This window comes from Papilio xuthus, unplaced genomic scaffold (assembly GCF_000836235.2).
Source record: "Papilio xuthus unplaced genomic scaffold, Pxut_1.1 DF827680.1, whole genome shotgun sequence".
Taxonomy (NCBI): domain Eukaryota; kingdom Metazoa; phylum Arthropoda; class Insecta; order Lepidoptera; family Papilionidae; genus Papilio; species Papilio xuthus.
This window is the reverse complement of record NW_013530969.1, coordinates 3552158-3574839: the sequence shown is the minus strand read 5'-3', so window position 1 is coordinate 3574839 and position 22682 is coordinate 3552158. Positions and strand designations below refer to the sequence as shown.

Sequence of the window (22682 nt, the reverse complement as noted above, 5' to 3'; positions counted from 1 at the left end):
TCATAAAATATCCACAATTTCTTAGAATTTAATTCTAATTTCACTCATAAATTATAAGCAAGGTCAAATGTCACTGTAAGCCTTGTCAAGAATTTTTATTAATATTGTAAAGAAATAGTCTCTATGCACATTGATGTATTTACTGCTGATAAGGGGGCCTTTATCTACTCGTATAGTGGAACTACAGTAACATAATATATCCAGTTACTTAGTAACATGCAATCTTCTATGTATATTAGACCTACTATTGATGAAGTTAGTTATTATAGTAAACTTATTATTCAGCGAGATATTTTCGTTAATAATCTACATAAAATGAATAATTTCTTATATTATATTCTATTATTACTTTTATAAGCAATTCTACTAGTTACAATAGTTGCCATTAGCAAAGCATGTCTATGACATCCTGGCTGTATAGTTTTATTTTATTTTTCTTAAATTAACCTCTAATTTCTTTTTATTAGCATTGCTCTATAAAAACTTCCGTAATTAGATGTTTTAAGGAAGTAATTATTACTGTTATTTGAATGTACACGTAATTACTTTAGCTAATACTTTACTCATCCTGTTATGTTAACGTAATCTTGAATAACGAAGAAAATACATACATATTTACTAGAATACTTTCTACCGTCAATAGTTTGCTTTAAAGTTAATTATATCGACCTCACATCAATTTTAATACTATTGTTCGTATTATAATGTGTCCAGGGGTCGCTCCTCTTTATTCAGTTATCTGTCTCTTTTTTATTTTATTTTTTTAATTAAAATACTAGCAGATTTTTGTTAATTTACTAATATTTCTTCTACCATTCAAAGTATGCTTTAGGCTTGTGATAAGACATGGGTTATAACAATAGTCGAATGGCGAAATTCGAACTCTTGACTACGTGATCGGAAATCCTTACTGTTAACCGTTAGACTATTGGTGTCTATTTATCTAATATTGTCCTCGGTTCTACATAAATGCTTAGAACTCTTTCTCTATGACTATAATTTAATCCTTCTTTCTCACGTAAAAAGCACAATATCATTAAACAAAGAAATTCTTTGGATTGTCTTAACCTTTTCAATGCATGTGAATAACTATCTATTGCTATTAAAATTCCGGAATAGTGGTGAGTTTACGATTACTGGGTGATAATTATCTTAAAGGCGACGGAGTTAATTACTCGTATGTCCTCTTGTAATAACTTCGAGACGTTTACGGCTTGGCTCAGCAACGCAGCTATAAATGCGTCATTTGCTATCGCCTATTGAGAACGGCGATAGTTCGCATAAAACAACCGTTACTATGAGCTTTAATTACGCTGAACGGCTTATGTAATGTTTATGTTATAAATGCCAAGTCAAAAATAATAAAAGCTAGGAGACTATCAATAGTAAGTAAACCAATAATTTATTTATTTTACTTGTACCTAAAGTAATACTTGATTTGTTTGATTCAATGAAAGTATGCGTTATAGGAATTAAACGATAGCTAAAATTACTACACTATTTCTTGACATAATCTTATATACAAAATTCTCATATCACAATGTTAGTTACTATACTCTTCTGAAACGACTTGACCGATTTTTATGAAATTTTATATACAATTAGTAGGTCTGAGAATCGGCTACTATTTATTTTTTTATCCCGCGCGGATGGACTCGCAGGCGACAGCTATAAAATGCATAGCAAAATGTATAGTTTAGTGTTTTAATTTAAATAAATCAAACTTGCGGGATACATTAAGTAGACAGCGACATCTGCTTTAAATTTGGGTCAATGTCGAACAGCTAGAAATATACACACAAAGAATTTATGATTAATGCTCAAAGGGCTCTAACTAATGACATCGATTTTACAAGTTTCGTAACTGGCATAATAAATCTTTCGAACCGTGTTGTTGTTAGCAATATTAAAAGAAAGCGCCTACTGTACTGAGCCACTCGAAAATTAACTGAAGATAAATGTACTAGTAAACTCGAAAATGTGCTCGTTTTAAAATATTTACTCACAACAATTAATCATTTCTTGGAAACGAAGTTGTATGATCACGATTTGTACTTTTTAAGATACTATAATATTTACATGATATAAGTTTTTTTTTGTTTTTAAATGTTGTCTAACTGGCTGATTGTTAAAATTAAAAATAATTTCAAATTTATGAATCTAAATTGTAAAAGGAACGCTCTAAATAGATAGACATATCCATTTATATTTATATCAGCACCCTATATTGTGTTACTTTCACGACTTTAAGATATCTATGGTTTTCTAAGAAACTTAAACAACGTTGCATCATATTAAAAGACGAATAAGTAATTTACTAGAAAAAACAATCTTAGTGCGACTACCATTAAAATAGGATATAATTTAAAAAGAAACACGTACATGCAACAGGCTGTGCGTTAACAGTAAAAACAATTGCCTGCGCTTTGAGTTCCGCTAAACATTTCACTGAGCTATCGATCACTAATCAAAACTAAAGACCGCGCTTTACCGACAGATTCTATCTCGTTTAACTTTGCATGCGATCGACGAATGAAATAATAGCTCGTTATTGATTGTTCAGCAGTATTATTAACTATGAATATATTAGATCTATAATCAATGATCCATTCATGATTAAAACGCATTGATCGATTAAAAGCGGTTGGTAGTAAAAGAGGTTTAATAGTTTTCACATATATTTGCAAACTTTAGTTACCTATAAACTGAGGGTCCTCAAGAGAATAATGATAGTTGAATGACAGGTTCAAAGCCATGGCAATGTATTATAAATTAAAAAAATTATACGTCCTATTTTAGTATTAATTACTATTGTTTAGTGACCTTAGTAATTTGTTTGCTCTTTATTCATAGAAGTCTTTTAAGGAATTTAACATCTGCTCTCTATTGTTTGTGCATCGGCAAAACTCAAAGGTTTACGTCTAAACAGCGAGTTTAAGTTTATTTATAGCTTGACAAGTTAATAAAGTGCAACTGTATTATATCGTTTAAGAAAACAGAGGGCCTAGCGCAAATGTTAGTGAAAACGTTTTCGTAACGTTAACGACAATAAATACACCAACAAATCTCATACAAATTTTGTCGATGACGTTACGATGGTGAGTGTAGCAAATATTCTTGGTAGGACCCTAAAACCTAATTTACGTTACATAAATTCGATTAAAAGTAAGTTATATATTTGTAATCAAAAAGTTGTGTATTTCTGATTTTTTTGTAGATTAAATTGCTTAAATTGCCGCTTCTTTTTATAGATAAAAGAAATTGTTTTTAATTTAATAGTCTGTATTAAAAAGTATCTAAAAAAACTGTACCCAATAGACTTGAACCCAATAATTTCAATCGTGTCCGATCAATTCCTCTGTCAGCTCACTCTTTCTTTGAACAGATTGATTTGCGATATGCCGAATACAATGCTAAATTAGAAATACGGGATAGTTGCCTTCCGTTTATTGAATATCTGTCTATTACAAAGACAATATCGAACTGATTTTAAATCGATACAGACATGATGATAAAAAATTTTCAAAGTTCTGTTATTTGCCTTAGTTTCGATGGATTCCATTTAATTAATACTTGCAATTATTGACCCTACAAGTTTTAGTAGAATCAGGAAAATATAAAAAAGTTTGATAGTAAATTTATTGAAAGACGAGTAACAAATCTTACGTCTTATTATAATAATATTATAAATGCGAATGTTTAGATGGATGTATGTTTGTTAGAAGGTATTTCCAGAACAAATATATTCAGAATATTTCCATAATGAGAGCGTCGGTGGCTCAGGGGTCAAGCACTTGACTTGTAATCTGCAGGTCCTGGGTTCGAATCGTTCGAATGTGTTTTTCGATTTCCGATTTTACATATGTACATTTATCCGACGTTCTTACGGTGAAGGAAAACATCGTGATGCAACCTGCACATATCTGAAAAGAAATTCAAAGATACGTGTGAAGTCAACCAACCTGCACTAGGCCAGCGTGGTTGACTATGGCCTAATCACCCTTAACTTAGGGTAGGCTCCGAGCCCCTCGGTGGGGACGTATAGTGAGCTGATGATGAATAACATTTTCACGGCTCAATGGATCTCAGTGAAATTTGGCATAAATGTACTGCTAATTAAGTATACTTTAATTATGCAAAGACGCAATCGCGGGCGACATCTAGTCTTATAATAAAGTTCATTCGATTTCAAAGAAATAATACTTTTGTAACAAGATAATAAAACTATTCATTTATCCATTACGATTTCATCTTCGATCATAAAGAGCGTCAGTTGTTTTAAAACCAGAATTGCAATGTTAAAAGGATACAGAACAAAAATAGATTGTTATGTCTTAATCCAATTTTATCGCATACTTATGTTTAATTCATGACAAGCTGCAATGCGTTCTCGCACACTCATGCAATACTCATGGCATATATCAAATGAAGTATCAGAACAATTTCGTTTAATTTGTAACATAAATAACTATGACTAGAACCTGTCAACGACATATATTTAATATTGTGAAGTGAGAAAAAATGAATGCGTAAAATCTCGTTAAAGAAATGTCTTATGACTTATGACATAAGTTAAATGCCTTTTACATTTACAATCTTTTTTTAATTATATAGTTTATTCCTTGTATCTTATAAGTTACTTGACCCACAAAATCAGACAAATGTTGCGTTCATTACTTATGGGCTTTGACAACTTTGATTTCTAAAGCTATTGAGGTCTACAAAATCAAACAGAACTATTTAGTTATTAATAGAAATCGTTGATTGAAACATTAAACTAAGTGTTCAAAGAAAACCGCCAATCGTCACAATATCCATGAGTCGGCTTACAAGTAGTTTGCCGGCAATAATCTATTGAAAACGTATGCGATCACTTTTACTGTTATCCAATTTGGAGCGCATCGAGATTGGTTTCCGCTTTTACACGGATTGTGGCGAGCGGTTCTTTGGTGTATTGTTATTAACCAACACCGTGACATTGAAACGTTTGAACCGCACGTGTGGCAAACTAACACATATTCCAAAACAATATTAGTTCCAACTATCGCCAAACTTTCGAGAATATACCAAGCTGTTGTGACAACAGGGCAACCTAGTTCAGGAGCCAAGGCTCCAACGTATTATATATAAACAAGTGTCCAAATAAATCTTTTATTTATTAAATCTTAAAATAAAATCTTAAATAAAAAAAAAGTTACAAAGTTCACGTCAAAGAAATTAGTGATTCAAGTCAATCTGATTTTCTTATCTGTGACATTTAGGTCATGAGCATCGTGATTTGAGATTACTTCGATACGTTCATCTTTATTATTTTCACGATCAGTCATTGATGATGACGAGTCATGCTTTCGATTAGACATTCTATTTTGCAAATGATTGCTGATTATAACAAAGTCCGTTATTGTTTTAAATCAATCTATTGAGCTGAATAAAAAAGAAGTTTTTGAAGCCAATTAAATCTTAAGTAGAATGAGTTAAGTTTCAATAAACATAACATTATATAGTTAATCATTATACTATAAATTATGTGGTAGGAAAAGATGTTATTAAATACCTAAAGGCTGCTGCTTGACAATCATTCTCCTCTCTACACCAGCCCTGACACTCGTACAATGAAAGGTTGCGTACTGTGTAATACGAAGTGCCCACAAAGTCAACATCTGTCAGTTTTTCAAACGCGATTCGACCTGAAAGAAAAGTTATTTTGGTTATCTACCTATATGTACATTAAAGGAAACTGCATTATATTTGTAAGTCAATCGTAAATCTGTTAAAGTAATAGGCCTATGACCAATAGACCTGGCATCCTGTATAGGCATTATGACATAGGACTTTGGATTCCTTGGTCATTTCCCTGATAAGAAATGCGTACGTGTGGACAACAGCTAGTTTCTATGGCTTTAATATTACTAAAAATAATTATATAATTTAATCTTGTCTTGTTGTTTTCTTGGTTAATATTAAAAATCATTACTTTTATTTTTATTTATATTCCTATATTCGATGCTACTTAAAAAAATAAAGACAAACAAAACTAATAAAAAGATAAGATAGTAGTTTCTGAACCTCTGAGTTTGTAATTTATTATAATTACATTAATACTTACTGACTACAGATGTCGCTTGCAGAAGTAAAAGCGCTAAAGGCGCTACGCCCAGCGCCTTGGCAACCATATTGACGAAGATTCAACTGAAACAAAAAATCATAGTTAGTTTCTATTACCAATTTATTTTTAAATGGACTTAATGGTGTCGGGGTGTATCTACAAAACATCGAAATAAAAAAACAAAAGACGGTAAAAGAGATAAAAAAAACATTTGTTCCAATTTCGTATTTAATTAAATGTTTTAGTAATCGATAGTTAAGTTGCAGTACGAATCCAATGATGTAAAGATGAAATTCACTATTCTTAATAAAGTCTTTCTTTTAACCTTGAATATTCGCAAATCATGTGAATGGTATTCAGGTCAAGAGCAACGCATGCATCCACGAAAGTCAACAGGAAAGCCGACGAACAGCGTTTTCATTTAGTATCTGAATTGCGATATTGCTTTCACTGGCCTTTTGATCAACTTGATGAATGAACTTTTTAAAACGTGAAAGTAAAACGATTGTTGTACCACACTTTACGCAGAGAACGGCTAAATTCATTCTTTAGCATGTTTAATGAATCGGACGGACAGCTTTCGATCGCTTTGTTGAGTACTGCTCGGTTTAACAGGTCCATTAAATATACCAATTCAGTCCTCGAGAACTAAATGTAATAAAGTTTTTTCTTATAAACTTAATTCGATGCTATCAAAGAACAGAAAGCTGCGTTTTTATTTGCGTAATTTTAAAAATAAAACTAATTGCACTTTAAGGCGTACCGCTATTTAAATTTGGGGTACTTTCTCGAAAGACACCATTTCATTGAAAAGTTTCCAAATTCCGGTTTCGTATCGATACAAATATAAGTTTATGATCAATATTATATCTGTTGTTACACTTAAAATTATTAAGATTCATAAAAGCTTTAGAAATAAGAAACAAGTGGCGATATGCTCGGATAACCCATATAAAGGCACCGTTTCAACGGTCGTATATAAACGCATAAACTATTATGAGGCATGAGTCTTAAAATTTCGCGGAAGAAGGCGTCATTGAAGCAAAGTTTTTTCTCTAACGAACCGCAAACACTTTTACGGTTTATGGTAACGATCGTTCGGAACACATGACATGGTAACATACAAAAATACCCATGAAATGATAATAAAATGCGCACGCGCAGACATATCTATGTCTGACCGTTGCTAAAATTCGTATAAAGTTTACACGAATTAACGGTAATTTCGTTTGTTGATACAACAACAAAAGAAATTAGGAGAACTGTTACTTCGCCTATAAGTCTCGACACAATGGGCACCTCAGCCCAGATGCCTTCGCAGCGGAACCTTACGATCAATTTGAAATGACCTAAAAAGGTAAATTTTTGGTGTCTGTGCTTCAGTACGTGACGTGACCCATTTTTTTTTTATAAATCGGTTGATTTGCTAAATGTCTTCCTGTTCATTAATATAACTTTAGTTAAAAACCTTGCCCGGTCACTTACACTTAGTCCAAATATCTTCTTATGTTATCTTTTTAGTAAAATCAATTTTTAAAAAAGCTCCAAAAGGACCAAAGTCATTTTCTCGTTTGCCACCTTGTAATATATCTGTATAATGTGTTAAGGGTAAAAATCAAGTATGAGGAGACGTATTACAATAAAGTCCTTTTTGTGTGAACCATGAAGTAAAATCCTATGTCCGTTTAAAAAATATATATATAACATATAAAAAAAGATTAACGACCGACGTAGTGTACGTAGAAATGAAATGACAACAACTACGCTTACGGAAACATACTTTGGTGTTACCGAAGCGGGAAGGCCGCAACTATGTGTAATTATTCTAAGGTGACGTATTTTTATATCGCATAATAATAGTAACAGTTAAATAAGAGGCACCGGAGCGCACCGCTGCAGCCACCGTATGGTCACAACACCATGACCTCGTAAATTGCCCAATTTAACGGTGTAACCGACTTTATAGGAATCTTTCGCGTTTTATGTATTCCTTTATATTTAATCTGCTCATGCTCTGATCAATGTAGGAAGGGTTGTATAAGAAAACGGAAATATTATTTTTCTGTACTCCCTCTCCACTGACCTTCCAGGCAGGCCAAACAGGCAACGGATCTGCAAACTATTCACTTAGCTATTTTAGTGATTTTAGACGGTAAAAAACTGCATCAGGCACATTTGATATTAAGAAAAAAACAATTTTCATTGATACGAAATAATATAGGTCAATAGGAAAATACAAAAGTTAGTGAGCTAATATTAAAAATGATTCCCGATAATTTTTTTTGAATTTCCTTTGTATAACCAATGGATACATTTAATAGATTATAACCTCGCAGCAGGAGATCAAAGCGTGCCGCCGTCGACCTAACGAGGCGCCGGCGTCATGATGATTGCGAGTAACTATTCAATAATTGGCATATGTAAGGCTGATCGAAGACGTCATTATCTGAGCAACTTTGATTTTCTTATTGATGGCGAATTGCATAGAAACAAGTTTTCTTCAACGTGCCGGTTTTTTTTTCTCTCTTAGAAAATAATACATACTTAATTTTGTTCCGAAGCATAAAGCGAGAGCAATCAACTTCAATGAAGTTTATACATAAAATCTTTACTTTGTACTTTGTTAAAAATATTTCTGTCATAATACGCTGATAACACTTTTACGTAGAAATACGTTCGTGATATTTGGTAGTGTTTATTCATAAATCTAGAATTTAAAGTACATATCTCAAGATTTAAAATCTGAAATTACAATGGGTAACGATTCTATTTTCCCAACCATACGCTTTTGTCCCACAGTTTTATTTACAATCTAATCTCGTCCCAAATATAGTGGTTTTCATAAAGACAGTTGATTCGGTTGCAATTTGAAATTATTTATTCATGAATAACATCTTTTATTCAGGCAAAAAATCGTAATAACGTTTTAATACTAGTAATTATACATGGTAATTGAAGTAGATAGAGAATAGATTCAAGGGAATTCACAAAGTATTTTCACACGTAAGAAATAGTTGTTCACAAGCCAACTTTACTGGCAACATTGAGATATCCGGTCTCAAATAAGTTATATAAATATTATTTTACTGATAATTCTCGTATTTATTCTTTTTCACACTTGCAAAAATTTAAATTGTTAGTCTATATGAAACTAATTAAAAAAGCCGTAATAGAGACTCGTCATTCGACGAGCTTAAAAGTATGTAATATTAATTTCAGATAATACGAAAATAAACAGCACTTTTTACACTGACTTTCAGTACTAATGATTACACTCGAAAAATATTAACAATTGTATTACACAAAAATTTGAACTACTAAGCAAATATAACTGTTACTTAACCTTAACTTAAGTCTCAGTAGTATATTTTCTTTCACATTAAAACTTAACACCGGAAGTCAAAACAGGTTTCACGCAAATTTCCGGCGATGCATCTTAGTGATTGCATTTCTAATGGACGTTTGTACAAATGGGAATAACCTTATTCACACAGATTATGTAAATGTAACTTAACTTAAATCATTTTAACAGTTGTTTTACACTGCTCTATTATATTTATACAAACATTTGCTATCTCAGTTATTTCTAAAAGAACGAAAGAGATAATAAATAGTTCGGTCATGAATTAAATGGTTAACACAATAAAAGGTAAAAGTATTCATCTTCAAACGGCTTATGGAGCTTAAGGTTTCTTTTTTATTAACACTCGATTAAAAAAATTAAAAGATCACGAATGAATGTCCATTTATTAGACAAATTATAACCTCAATTAATCAGCATGACTGACTTATTTCACTTAACAAGGAACAACGAGACAAGAACCTAGTTATTATTCTTCATTTATGCTCCTTCATGCATAGGTCAAGAAATTAACAATACAGAATTTTTTACAGTAAAAATTCGGCATAATTGTTAGTACACGGTACTTTGAAAAACCTTTTACTTTTTTATATTAATACAAAAGTTATCTGAACGATTTATAAAGAAAATGAACAATAAAATAAAATTTTATATTTTACTGCAACAATTCACTTTAATGGTGGACTTGTTTGCATTTTATTAGAGTTAGAATGTAAATTAGAAGTCAAAACACTTTATAAATAACAATTTTTAGGTCAACGACTTTAATGTTAGTCATCATATAAAAAAACGCATTAATATTATAAAAGTCAAATTAAAGAAATATGTTGGAAATATTATGGCATTTTCAACAAAATATGATACGATATTTTTTAACGCCATCTATTTCCTAGAAAAGAAATTGTTTGATGTCCTAAAATTATAGATATCCAAAAAAAATAATATAAAATTAAACTTTAAAATTTTAAAATTTACAGTTCATATCACAATTTTACAATCAAAAGCGAATAATTTATATTCCATTGTAATTTCAACGTCTATGAGATTATCCGAGGCGCCGCTCGTAAATCCGAATGACACAAGTAGTATAAGCCGAACTTGACCGAACAGTAACGGTAACCACCGACTCCTCAAGACAATACATGTGAGCTGACAGGTTGTTCGGTGCTCAATGCTCGCCTGACCCAATTATCGACACCAACTGGGCCATCTGTGAATACGTGTGAAATACGAACTTTCTACAACGATTTGCGATCTTAAATTGATGATAATTTTATAAAAATTGGAATTAAGATTATACAGTATTTTATTATAAGATAACACGAATGTTTTTTACTTTTATTTTTATGGAGAACATTAAATATGTAACAGTATTATCAGCTCTCTAAAAATAAAATGTTATTCCTCAGTGAAGTTACAACGACAAAATTATTATCATGATCACGCAGTGTGGGTAATTTATTAATGAATTAGCTTTTGCCAGTGAAATTGGTTAAGTTTCCTATGTTTCCTATCAGAAACACATGCAACAATATCTATCCGTACAAATATTCGAATTTAAATATTAGTTAGTTTTATTAACAAACAAATTCACATTTCAATATCATTTATTAATATATGTACAATAACATTTAACATAAAAAGTATGCAATATACTAGTGGTCGCCCGCGACTACGTCCGCGCGGAATTAAAAAAAAAACAAAATTAGTAGCCTATGTTATCTTCCAGACTTTGTTCTATATGTATCCCAAATTTCATAGAGATCCGTATAGCCGTTCTGGAGAAACCTTTAAACAAACATCCATCCATTCACCTAAACATTCGCATTTATAACATTTGTAGGATTGATAGTAATATTCTGAATAAATAGAAAAAATCTCCATATATGAACTCTACAAAGATGAATCTTAACTTTTTCATTGCATTTGTGAGTCGTGACTACAATTTTAAAATGTATTCGATTTTTGCATCCCCTGTTTGCATGTTTGCCGAAGAAAATGGCGTCTTACAATGGAATGTAGAGACAGTGTCGTGCCGCTGTTGCAAAGACATTACACGGTACCTACATTTGAACTGCAAGACTCTGCTGCTATTTACCTCATGTCCTATTGCATTATTAGTTTTAACAATAACTTTTCTTGCTATATGTTTGACCAATAAAAAAAAATTACATAAATAATAGCTAAAGTGTATTAAGTAATAAGTTGAGTGTAATTTGTATCGAATAAAATTTTTAATTATTTTCAAGACAAAGACCTATACAGAATAAGGATAAACCTGTCGTCAAGTAAAATATATTTTGACGATACCATATTTTTTCTTAACCTTACTAGAAATGTATCCAATAATATTTCTTAGAAGCCGTATGTTTCATCCAAACGTACGAGGAACGCTTGCATTCCCTTTGTTTTAACTATCGTTTTTTAGCGTCCTCTATTTGTGTCTTGTTCGCATATCCACGCAAGTCTCTTAAATCTTTAAAGGCTTTGCAATAAATAAGTACATGTTGCTGTTAACAGACGCTGGCTGAACTCTCTTTATGTTTATTCAAACCTATCCCCTGATATAACTTGATAATGTTTTAAATGTAAAAACAAAGTAACTCTTCTTATCGTAAATATTAAAATAAATTATTAAAAGTAACCTATATTCAAGAAAAATATACAGATTTAATAACTGGAACCGTTTCCGAAATAATTTTAATTGAAAATAAATGCATTTTCATATCGCTTATAACATTGTGTTCCAATTTAATATTATTCTTTTCAAACATTAGAAACGTAATAGAAGAGCCCACCCAACATTTTATAACATTTGCAATAACTACATTTGTTATAAAAACAATAATCTACTTCTATTTCTTGAAAATATTGTCGTACTTTCATTTTTATATCTACCGTGAAGATTCACCCCTTTATCAGATTAACACAAGCTGTTTCCAGGAAATACCAGTGGTAATGTACTGAACCATAACGAAATGTGAAATGCTATAGTCGATGCTACGTACAATTTTCTTTGGTCAACTACTGTAGTTACACGAGTACACTGAACAGGGAAACATGCGGTAATGACCGTCATCTGTATTAACTTATTATACGTGAAGGAAGTCAGTCACGCGTACCCTGAGGGATACGGTGGTCAACTACAACGAGTTTATTGCTTCTCTATTTATTCCGCTTTGATTCAACTATATTAATATCACAAAAACCAAGATCTACATCAAGTATTCTGCTTTCTTGATAAATTTTTAGCTTTCAACTTTTTGCAATATTTTTTTTTTGTTTGTCTAACACCAGTTGTCCTTGACTTTATTACGCATTTATTAAAATGTTTTTTTCCACTATTTTTATCTAGCTTTTACTACATTGATAACATAGTCTTTCCAGAACTTTCTTATTCTTAAATAGAAGTAATTCAATATATCAGGCATATAAAATAATTGTTTTATTATTTAGTTATGATTGTGAATTGAATTGTTAAGATGTTTGATATCAATGTGTTAGACTTATTACTGTAAAAGAAAATAGCTCTGAACTTGAACAAATCAGTTACGGTTGTGTAGTAAAACAATTTTCAACCATTTGTTGTATTTACAACGGTTCTTGGAGTATGTCGATTTGCATATTTTGTACTATTTACTTGTTCATTTCATTTCAAAACATGATTGGAATCGATTGTAAACGGCAGAAATTATCTTTAACCCAAGGCGTTGATACATAAACCAGACAGAACACTCTCTGTCACTCCCGCGTACAAAAGTGTAACGTCTCAATAGACCTTTATATATACACAATGCAATCCTATTAACCGAACAACAAGCCAGACCTTGTTAACAAAACAGGTCTATTCAAGTGAAAAGATTTATTTTTCACACGGCATTACCCTGAAAGGATTTTCAAATCAACCAATAGAGTTACATTTTTATGCATTAATAATATATGTATTTTAAAATAACTCATTTAAGTATTTTTATTATCACTAGCAGTCGCCCGCGACTCCATCCTCTCGGAATTAAAGAAAAATCATAACTTTGTGTTTTTCCAGAGTATGTTCTACGTGTATACCAAATTTCATCCGAGATCCGTTCAGCCGTTCTGAAGATACATTCAAACAAACATCCATCCATCCATACATCCATTTAATTTAAACATTCGCAATTAAAATTAAGAAGATTTTCAAGAATTCTAAAATAAAGTGGTTGAGTAAAATCGAAAACATGAAAACTATGTTATGAAGCTTAAAAGCTTCCTATCATTCTATCTCATACAACTTTGATCGAAACAGACTATTGTTGTATAAAACATAGAACATAACATATGCAACTTTTGCACTATTCTCTTTGTTTCATCTAACAATAGGTTCATCTGTAAAATTCCATAAGAAAATTATATAAACATTGAATGGAAGTTATGTTTGCCGCCCACTCAGCCTTCGGCGAGAGTCCTTTTATAGTAAGGAATAAATCATAAAGGGTCCCTATTTTATCTGAACTTCAATGGGTACTTTATTAGAAATAACTTGAAAGGCCAATTTGATTTGTGCGAGTACCACGACTTGAAAATGAATTCAATTGTTATCAAGAAAAAAATTGTAGTAATATTATATGTTCTAATCTTATTGTCGGCTGTAAATAATCTGTATAATATTTAAACATTCATTTTATACGTCAATAAATGCTGTTTCTTATTTACAAAATCAACTGAGTCTATATACTGAAATCTTCGCCATGTTTTTACTTCTCGTTTAAGTGAAAAAATAAAATAAATAACTGGTAAAAATACGAATTTTTTATAATCATCTTACCTCTTCAGATGTGGGCGCAAAGATTTATCCACTCGGGATTTTTCTGTAACAAGGAAACAGAAACAATGTTACTCTATTGAAAATTTAAAAAATAAATTTAACGTATTTCTGTACATATTATAAATGTTAGATTTGTTGTAAAATGATTTGTTTTTAATTTAAGTGTAAAATTTAAAAAGTAGAAAATGTTAAGCACTTGCGTTTTGTAACAATCATTAAATGTTTTAAAAAGTAAAGAACGACACTGTCTGCTCATTGCCATAAAACTATTTTACAAAAGACTAAGGGTCTTCAGCTTACAATGAAGTTACTTTGTTGCTTGTTAGAAAGTTGTGACCATAAATTTTCATGTTCGAACACTAATTCTAACCAGCTAATGACAGTTTGTAGGTAGAGAGAAGCGGCCGCGCTGAGGCCATAAGCCCCGAGATAAACGCCGGTCACGGTACACATCGTAAATACACCCCGCCGATGCTTAGAAGTCTTTTTTCTCTTCGCAACGATCTAAGAAAATGGCGTTAGAACGAGGAACAATATTGTCGGTCGTCGGGCGACCATAGACTAAGGAAAATAAAAGATGGATCGCTTTGAAATGGTTCCTATTGCCTTATGACTCGACCGCTTCCCTTTATCCGTGATCACTTAAGGTGGGGGTGCGGCGGTGCGAGGAGCGAGGGGGGTATGTGCATGACCGCGCAGGGCGCAATGACCTTGTGCGCACATTCCGTCCGCTTTGGAGGGCTCCCGCGGCGCTCCACCTAGCCCAGTCCTAGACGATATTTAGCGATGAAATAACACCTGAGTAATGAACTGTAAGAAATAGCGTATCAATAAATATCGCAAGGATTTTATTTCCGACATGTATCGAGAATATTAATGATGTACAAATAAATACATCCGCTAAAATGTTTAAAAACCAAATTGATTCTACTTCAAGCTCTATGCCATCTCATTTACAAACTTCGTACGATCAAAATATCAAACAACTTCCATGACTCTTTTAAATATCTTGGATATCTTGAATGGATCCATCTTTGTTAATACATAATTAAAAGAACAGCTAACGGATCTGCATGAAATTTAGAACGGTGTCTAAATTCTACGCGGACGGAGTCGGAGACAACATCTAGTATAGAACAAACAAGTATGGAATAATGAAGTAGTTGAGTGCAGTTATTTTGTAGTGAGCAATATTTGTAGTCTGTGCCATCGTTGAAAAGCTTTTACGGCGGGCACTTACGTACTTACGTGCCATTACGCAAGAACACTGCAAATAGGACACAATTTTCGAAATTCAAACAGAGACACGGCGCGCCATCGCAATTGGGTTAATGACCTATAGAATTCTTAGCAGACGCAACCTGAATATACACAAGAATGTACGATATTCCTCATACATTTTCTATAGTACTACTAGACTTTTACTATTTACGACGAATCAGACTTTTGATTCATCTATAGAGTTATAGCATAAGCAGAAAATTTTCCTAAGGTAGAAATAAAAACAGATATGAATTTCAGTACATACACACTATTATAAAAAGCTTAAAAACAATTGTAGACATTTTAAGTTCGTTATTTTGAGATTAATTGCGAATTATGTTTAGTTTTAGAATTTTAATAACAACTAAAATCCTTGACGAATACAAAATAATGTTCTAGAAATAAATAGGTTAAATAACAAAGTAGCGCCTACGCAAGTAACGGACAGAAGCTGAATTATTGGAAACTCGGAGCGAATGTTCAGTAGAATTCCGATTTGGTATTATTCGCTTACCGTGTTTGAGTCACTTAGCACGCAGCGCATTTAACACAAAACGGCACTTTTTTCTATTTCTTTCGACAATAAAATGCGTAGTTAAACACAACTTTGACTAACGACTGAACGCTCGTGACATCGAATAAAAATGATGAACAATATTTTGATATTTACGCATAAAATGTCATAAAAAATAGTTAAAGTACTACTAATTGTATGTGACAAAACATCACGGCATATTCAATTTAATGTTGTGTACTCGTACTTGTGTAAAATATACTCCAAAATTAGCGGCCAAAATAAAATGACGTACTTCAATTCTCAGTTTTTAAATTATTACTGTAATCTGAACCGTTACCTGAATTATTTATATTACCGTAATGTTATAAAACAATCTGCACAGAATAGGTTTACGCTTATCCATGAGAAAGTCTTGATGAAAGCAACTTGAAACAATTAAAAGAAATGAGAATTTCAAATTTCAATTAACATAAAAGAAAGAACAAAGATTATTAGAAAAGAAAGTTCAAATATTTTATCAATGTCAGATGAAAGGAATTCAAATAGAAAACTAAATGATATTAGATACGCTTATATTACATTACCATCTTATATCAATTAGGCAAATAGGTCATTGTTTAATGCAAATAACCTGCACTCTCATTAAAAATATTTAAATTTAAATCTTAAGCAGAGAAGATATTTTTTATAAGAATTAATGAGAAGGTAAATTTTCGTGAATAACTGCGTTAAATAACCCAATAACTTTTTACATATACATACTGTTAAATGAAGAGATTGGGGAGAGAGCAATCATAATAAGATCAATGTCACGTGTATAAAAAGAGTAAATATGTTTTTCAGTTCATCATTCGATTTTTATGGGTTTGATGCCTAGTATAAATAAAATATAATAGACTGATTTATACTAGTGGTCGCCAATTGGTTGAAATTAGAGAATAAATGGTTTAAGATTTAAAAAAGCGTTATGCACTTCTTTTCCACTTTTAACTGTATCAAACTTATTCAATCCGTTAAAGTTCCTTAAAACTGTGTACAAAAATTTCACTTCATGTGAAAACTGAAACATGCTAAGCATTAATACGACATTTTCAATGCCAAACTTTGTTCTTATCTTAATATAATACGCAGTAAATATTCAGTATAACGCAGTGTTGAGATGATATCTTTTGATAAAACACTTTTACGACATTAACTACCGTTTGACCTCAGTATGAAAGTTTATCTGCCCTCTTTATTTAAGCCTACACTAAAAAGTTAAGTCACTCAGTATGTTTAAAATAAGTATTTTTGTATTATTTCGTAAATATAACTGTTTAGAAACTTTTTTCAAAAGGCAATAATGGAATAAACGATATGACTGATTGTCACTTTAATTTTTTTTAAACTTAAAATGTTTTTTGATAAATCTAGGTATTCACGTTACGATTAGAGAAAATAAAAGATGTGCCCAAAATGATTGTTCCGATGTTCCAATTTTGATTTTCGATCTAATCTTGAGCTGCATTAAGCCTTAAAGGCTCTCAACCGACGACCGACATGGAAGTGACCCGTTAGAATTCTTTTCGCAAACAACTGAATCCGGCCACGCCTCGATACGCTATCGCGCCAAATTTAACGCCTCTAATTACAAATAAGACATAAACGTTTAAGATGCTAGTTTTAAAGTAGGTTAAAGTTATAAATTAGTTTTTATACGCTATTGTTACTATTGTAATTGAATATTCAGAGTTTGTTGGAATCAAATTTTATCTACTTTTTACACTCCGACGATGAATATGGTGACATGATGTCTTATTAATCTCATTTTTTTGGCTACAAAGATAATTTGACACATGTCGTCGTAACTTATTTTGAATTACTTTCTAAATGTCACCGATAACGAATAAGGCTAATGTATAAAATTAATTTCATGATTAACTTTTACTTAAGAATTAATTGTCTATTCCGAATAAAAAATGTTATCACTTAAGATTTCTCCTGTTCATCGAAAAAGTTTAAAAATATGTTACTTGTAGAAACGCGTTGATGTCTAATGTATGGAGATTCGAAAATCAGTTCGACTCAACATGTATTTTCTGTTAATGTTTAACTTTCGTATTAAAAAGGGGCTAACGGCCGTATTTAAATGGTTGTAAAACAATCAAAGAGCGACGTGACTTACTCCGATTGTGTCTGCGATCGTTGACAGCGTGGATAATATCGGCGTCGTTTCGTTTCGATCGAGCGCGGGAGCCGTGGGTATCCTGGTCCGGTGCGCGCCGAGGAAGCGCTGCGCCGCCACGCCGGTCGCTGACCGCACCGCACGACCTATTATGTAACTAGTACGACCCAAACGATGTCCACTGCCACTGCTTACTACGTCCACGATCTATATCTTTTCTTAATTGGCTCGCTTACTATGCGATTTATATCCTACCAGTATCATTACAAAACAAGCAATCGAATTGAACGACCAGTGTTCAATACACAAAAGAATGTTTGAGATAAATTGCATCTTGAAATAGAAAACATTATAAAATATTAAATTATCCGTTGCGGGCGTTGCTCTTTTAGATAAAAATAACAGATGCGGTTACCATTTCAACCACACGGCTAGCTTTAGATTACAGGGAAGTAATACATCGCCATTACATAGTAAAAAAACTTGCATCGTTCCCGACTTCCTTATATGAACCGGCGTTCGGTTGCGAGACTAGGAGCAGACTTACACTGATTTTGCACTTGTTTATATTTAAATTTGTTAAAGCTGTGAACGCATCTTTATTTTTTCGTAAAATGTATTCGCCGTTTTTTGTTTCAATACATTGTTAGGACAAAAAATTGACTTTGTCATCGCTGTTAAAGGAATGTATTGAAAAGCACGTTCAGCAAATTAATTGCATTAAATATTTTGATCACTGGACTTCTCACACATCTTCTTTTCATCTTTATATGTTTTTAATATAACTTAATATTATGAATAATATAATTTGTGAAAGCGCTTATGTTAATACCGTTAACTATCAACAATTAAGACCTCTTAGTGGTTTGTATATATTACACAGGTCATTACAAAGTTACACTGGTTGGCAAATTAAAAGAAAACAGATCAACACACAAAATAAACTAATTAGAAATCTGTGTCAATCCGATGGTCATGCTCTAATTCCGAAGCCCATGCGATATTTTCTATCCAAGTTACAATCTAAGAATAGTAAATAAGGAGCGCAGGCGAATGTCACCCGGCACGGTTCTCAAGCGCCACGCATCACTTCAAACTGATGCTCGAGACTCACTGTTTAGCGTATGATATCGTGGTCAACGTTTTCCAATTTTATTTATTTATTTGTTTAAAACACGACATAGTTGCACATTAATGATTTTATACATCATGGCAACATGCAAATATATTTAAAAAGAAACACATTAAGCTTGTAATGTTAATATGATAGATTCTAATTTTAATTTTGTTTGTCTGTTTAAATACCATCTAACACTTATTTCAATATCAATAGATTGATACCATTCGACTTATCTACCTTCATAAATACAAAACGGAGTCAAGACGTATGCACTTTCTCGTTTATTCACCAGATTTGTGGGTCGCATAGCTACGTGCGGCGGCTTCGCACGCGCAAAACACGGCCGGGACACTGTGGTAAATCCATTATAAAACTACAATACACAACTAATGTTTCTTCCATCTTACTACGTGATCTGAACACAGTGAAAGTTATATTTCGTATCCTTTTTGTTTAAAACAACCGTAGTTGACAGTGACACGATTGAGAAGAAATCGCTCATACTAATATTGATATTCAATATTCTTTATATTAAAGATTCTTGTTTCTAGCTCAATAACTTACTTGAATAAATATATCCTTTTATGGATTCTTTGACAGACGATAAATGCCATCATGAAATTATTATTCTCATTATATAAAAATTTAAACGTGTTAAATATGTCGGGAAAACTCGATTATATTCGCTTAATACTCCTTACCTCGCTTATAGCACCTTGGACCAAACAAGCTCAGAATATTTTTTTTATTATATTGTATTCTTAAAAGCTTTTTTAGTAACAAAATATTGGATATATAATACTATTATATTGTTTATGCAATATTTATATCAATAGGTACATTTTAAAGATCACTAAATAAATAAAAAATAATTCATTTCTAACTTTAAAAAAAAATTATTTCGTTTATCGTAAAGCTTCTTGGAAACTATTATTTTATGTATACTAACTAAACTAATATAATTTTCACTCCAACGGCACACCTACAAAAATATTTATGGCACATGCATGTCATTCATAAGCAAATTAAGTAGTATGACAAATATTTCAACTCTAACAGTTCTTTTTAACCTCACTCCTACGTTTATGAAGATTGTTTGTTGATTTTTCTTATGATGTGAGTATAAAAATTGAGGTCTTCGTATGTCTGAAAAGTTATAGGTCTATAGTAATAATAGATAGGTCAGTTATGATCATATGTACGTAATAGTAACCATTTTACGATTACTAACAAATGTTTCAACAATTTAAAACAGTCAAAGATTATTACAGACGCGTCTGTTATCATGTGACATTAGTCTTTGCCATTTAACATCTACAACACTCAAGTACCCACAAGTATGTTACAGTCTTCCAAAGAATGAGTTTCTTCAAGAAAGTTATACCACTAAGGAGGTTAAGAGTACAATATTTTCTATAAAGTCGTGAAGTCCAATGACACTTTTGACCTTCGAATGTCTACAGTCAATTAAAAAAAAACGTTGAGTTGAATAATATTATTTTTGACGTAAGATACATCATTCGTTGTCAAAACAAGTTTTGCTTATACGAGTACTTCTGAAATTACATCAGTTGTTACACGGTATTTTGCATGAATACACTTCGCGGTTATTAAATATTGTTTACTGTTACTATAACTTTATAATCGTTGCTTAGGTAAATGTTAAAAAACTCCTTTTAACATATTTTTGTTAACATTTTATTAATAAAATATATAATAGTTACTTTATTATACATACAAACTAAACCGATTTATGGATAAATGTTTTATTCCCGTTTGACAATTATGAAATGAAGAACATAAAAATGAATTAGGAATTAAATAAAATAAATTCTATGAATATTTAGCTTTAATATTTAAAGTGAAGTTTATCACAACAACATTAATGGGAGGTATTATTTGATAATTGCATATATTGACAACAAAGCTCAATAATTAAGCATTTTATTATAATAATGTTATCTGCGAGCTACGCGGGGTATCTGCAACAATCGTTTTTTACATTACAAAAGAAATCATTTCATTTTAATGCGGTCCGAGGAGCAATGGAACTTCGATTGAATTACACGCCTATTAATACACATTTGATGGAGGCTGTTGACGCTGAACGCAGGGACAATGTTCGAGCATCATTACATTTCTGAGAACTATCTTAGCCAATAGACTGCCAAGAGAATCAACGAAATGTGTTAAAATATCTTACTAATATTATAAACTAGCTGTCGCCCGCGAGTCCATCCGCGCGGAATGAAATAAAACATTATTTGTAGCCTGTGTTCTTCCAGTTCCTCTGTGAGTGTTTGGATTGATGAAAAGATGGATAGATTTTTGTTAAAATATATCTCCACAACGGCTAAACGGATCTCTGTGAAATTTTATATAGATGTAGAACATAGTCTGAAAGAACACATAGGCTACTAATACTTTTTTCTTAATTCTTCGCAGACGGAGTCGCGGGTAACAGCTAGTATAGGAATAAAGTGACAAGCACGTAACACATTTAAAATCATTGTATAATAATTTTCCTAAATGTTTGCAATAAACGACATAGCTAATCGAATATAGCTTTTGGTAAACATTTTATTAAAAATTGTGATTTCAAAAGTCGATGACTCAAATATTAGGTCCATGACTTGTTTCATCAGTGCACTGACTTGTGAACCACGCGGCCGTCAAGGTTACGAAACGAGCACAATAATTGAATTTGGCTCGCAGGACATTACCGCTTTTTTATAAGGGATACCGAAGCGTTTAACGGTATATCTATTAGATTTTTTTGATTAGCCAATTTATTTTCTAGATTCGAAATTCTAAGTTAAAAATGTAAATAAGGAAAATGAAGTAAAATTCTGATAATATATAAACAAAATATGCAATTTTTTTTATAATAATAATAAATCGTAATAAATAGTGTCATAGACATATACGTCATTGTAAAAAACAAAAGACGTATATAAACACTGCTATAATAATGTTACTATTTTTATGTCAAAAAATCGAAATAAGTATGATTGCTTTAAATTGCATTCATTCCCTTTATATCGTTTTACGAACATGAAGTGTGCCTAAAAGTTATATAGTAAAATAAACAATTAAATATACACATAACTTATGTACATCATACGTTATACAGCATATTAATGTTGTACTCGTATATATACAACGTAATCTTTCATCAGTTACATTTTTATCCTCGTATATCAACCATAGTCATATCTTTATGTAAAAAATCTGGCGAATAAAGTTACATCTCTCAGATCTTAGATGTACGGTTCGTCAGCTGGGTCGATATGTCGACTGATTCGTATATCACGAAATCGTGTCTGGAAAAGGAATGGATAAAGGTA

At 31.7% G+C, this 22682-nt stretch overlaps 1 protein-coding gene across 1 annotated transcript in view; it reads right to left on the bottom strand.

Moving 5' to 3' along the window:
* Positions 1-22682, bottom strand: part of tyn (trynity) — a 43042-nt gene that overhangs the window by 16883 nt on the left and 3477 nt on the right. The window contains exons 2-4 of the mRNA XM_013311856.1: positions 14272-14314; positions 6107-6189; positions 5555-5687 (exon numbers count right to left, since the gene is read on the bottom strand). Of these exons, the coding sequence (XP_013167310.1) occupies positions 5555-5687; positions 6107-6173 (200 nt within the window). The 5' untranslated portion in view covers positions 6174-6189; positions 14272-14314. The remainder of the gene's footprint in view (positions 1-5554; positions 5688-6106; positions 6190-14271; positions 14315-22682) is intronic.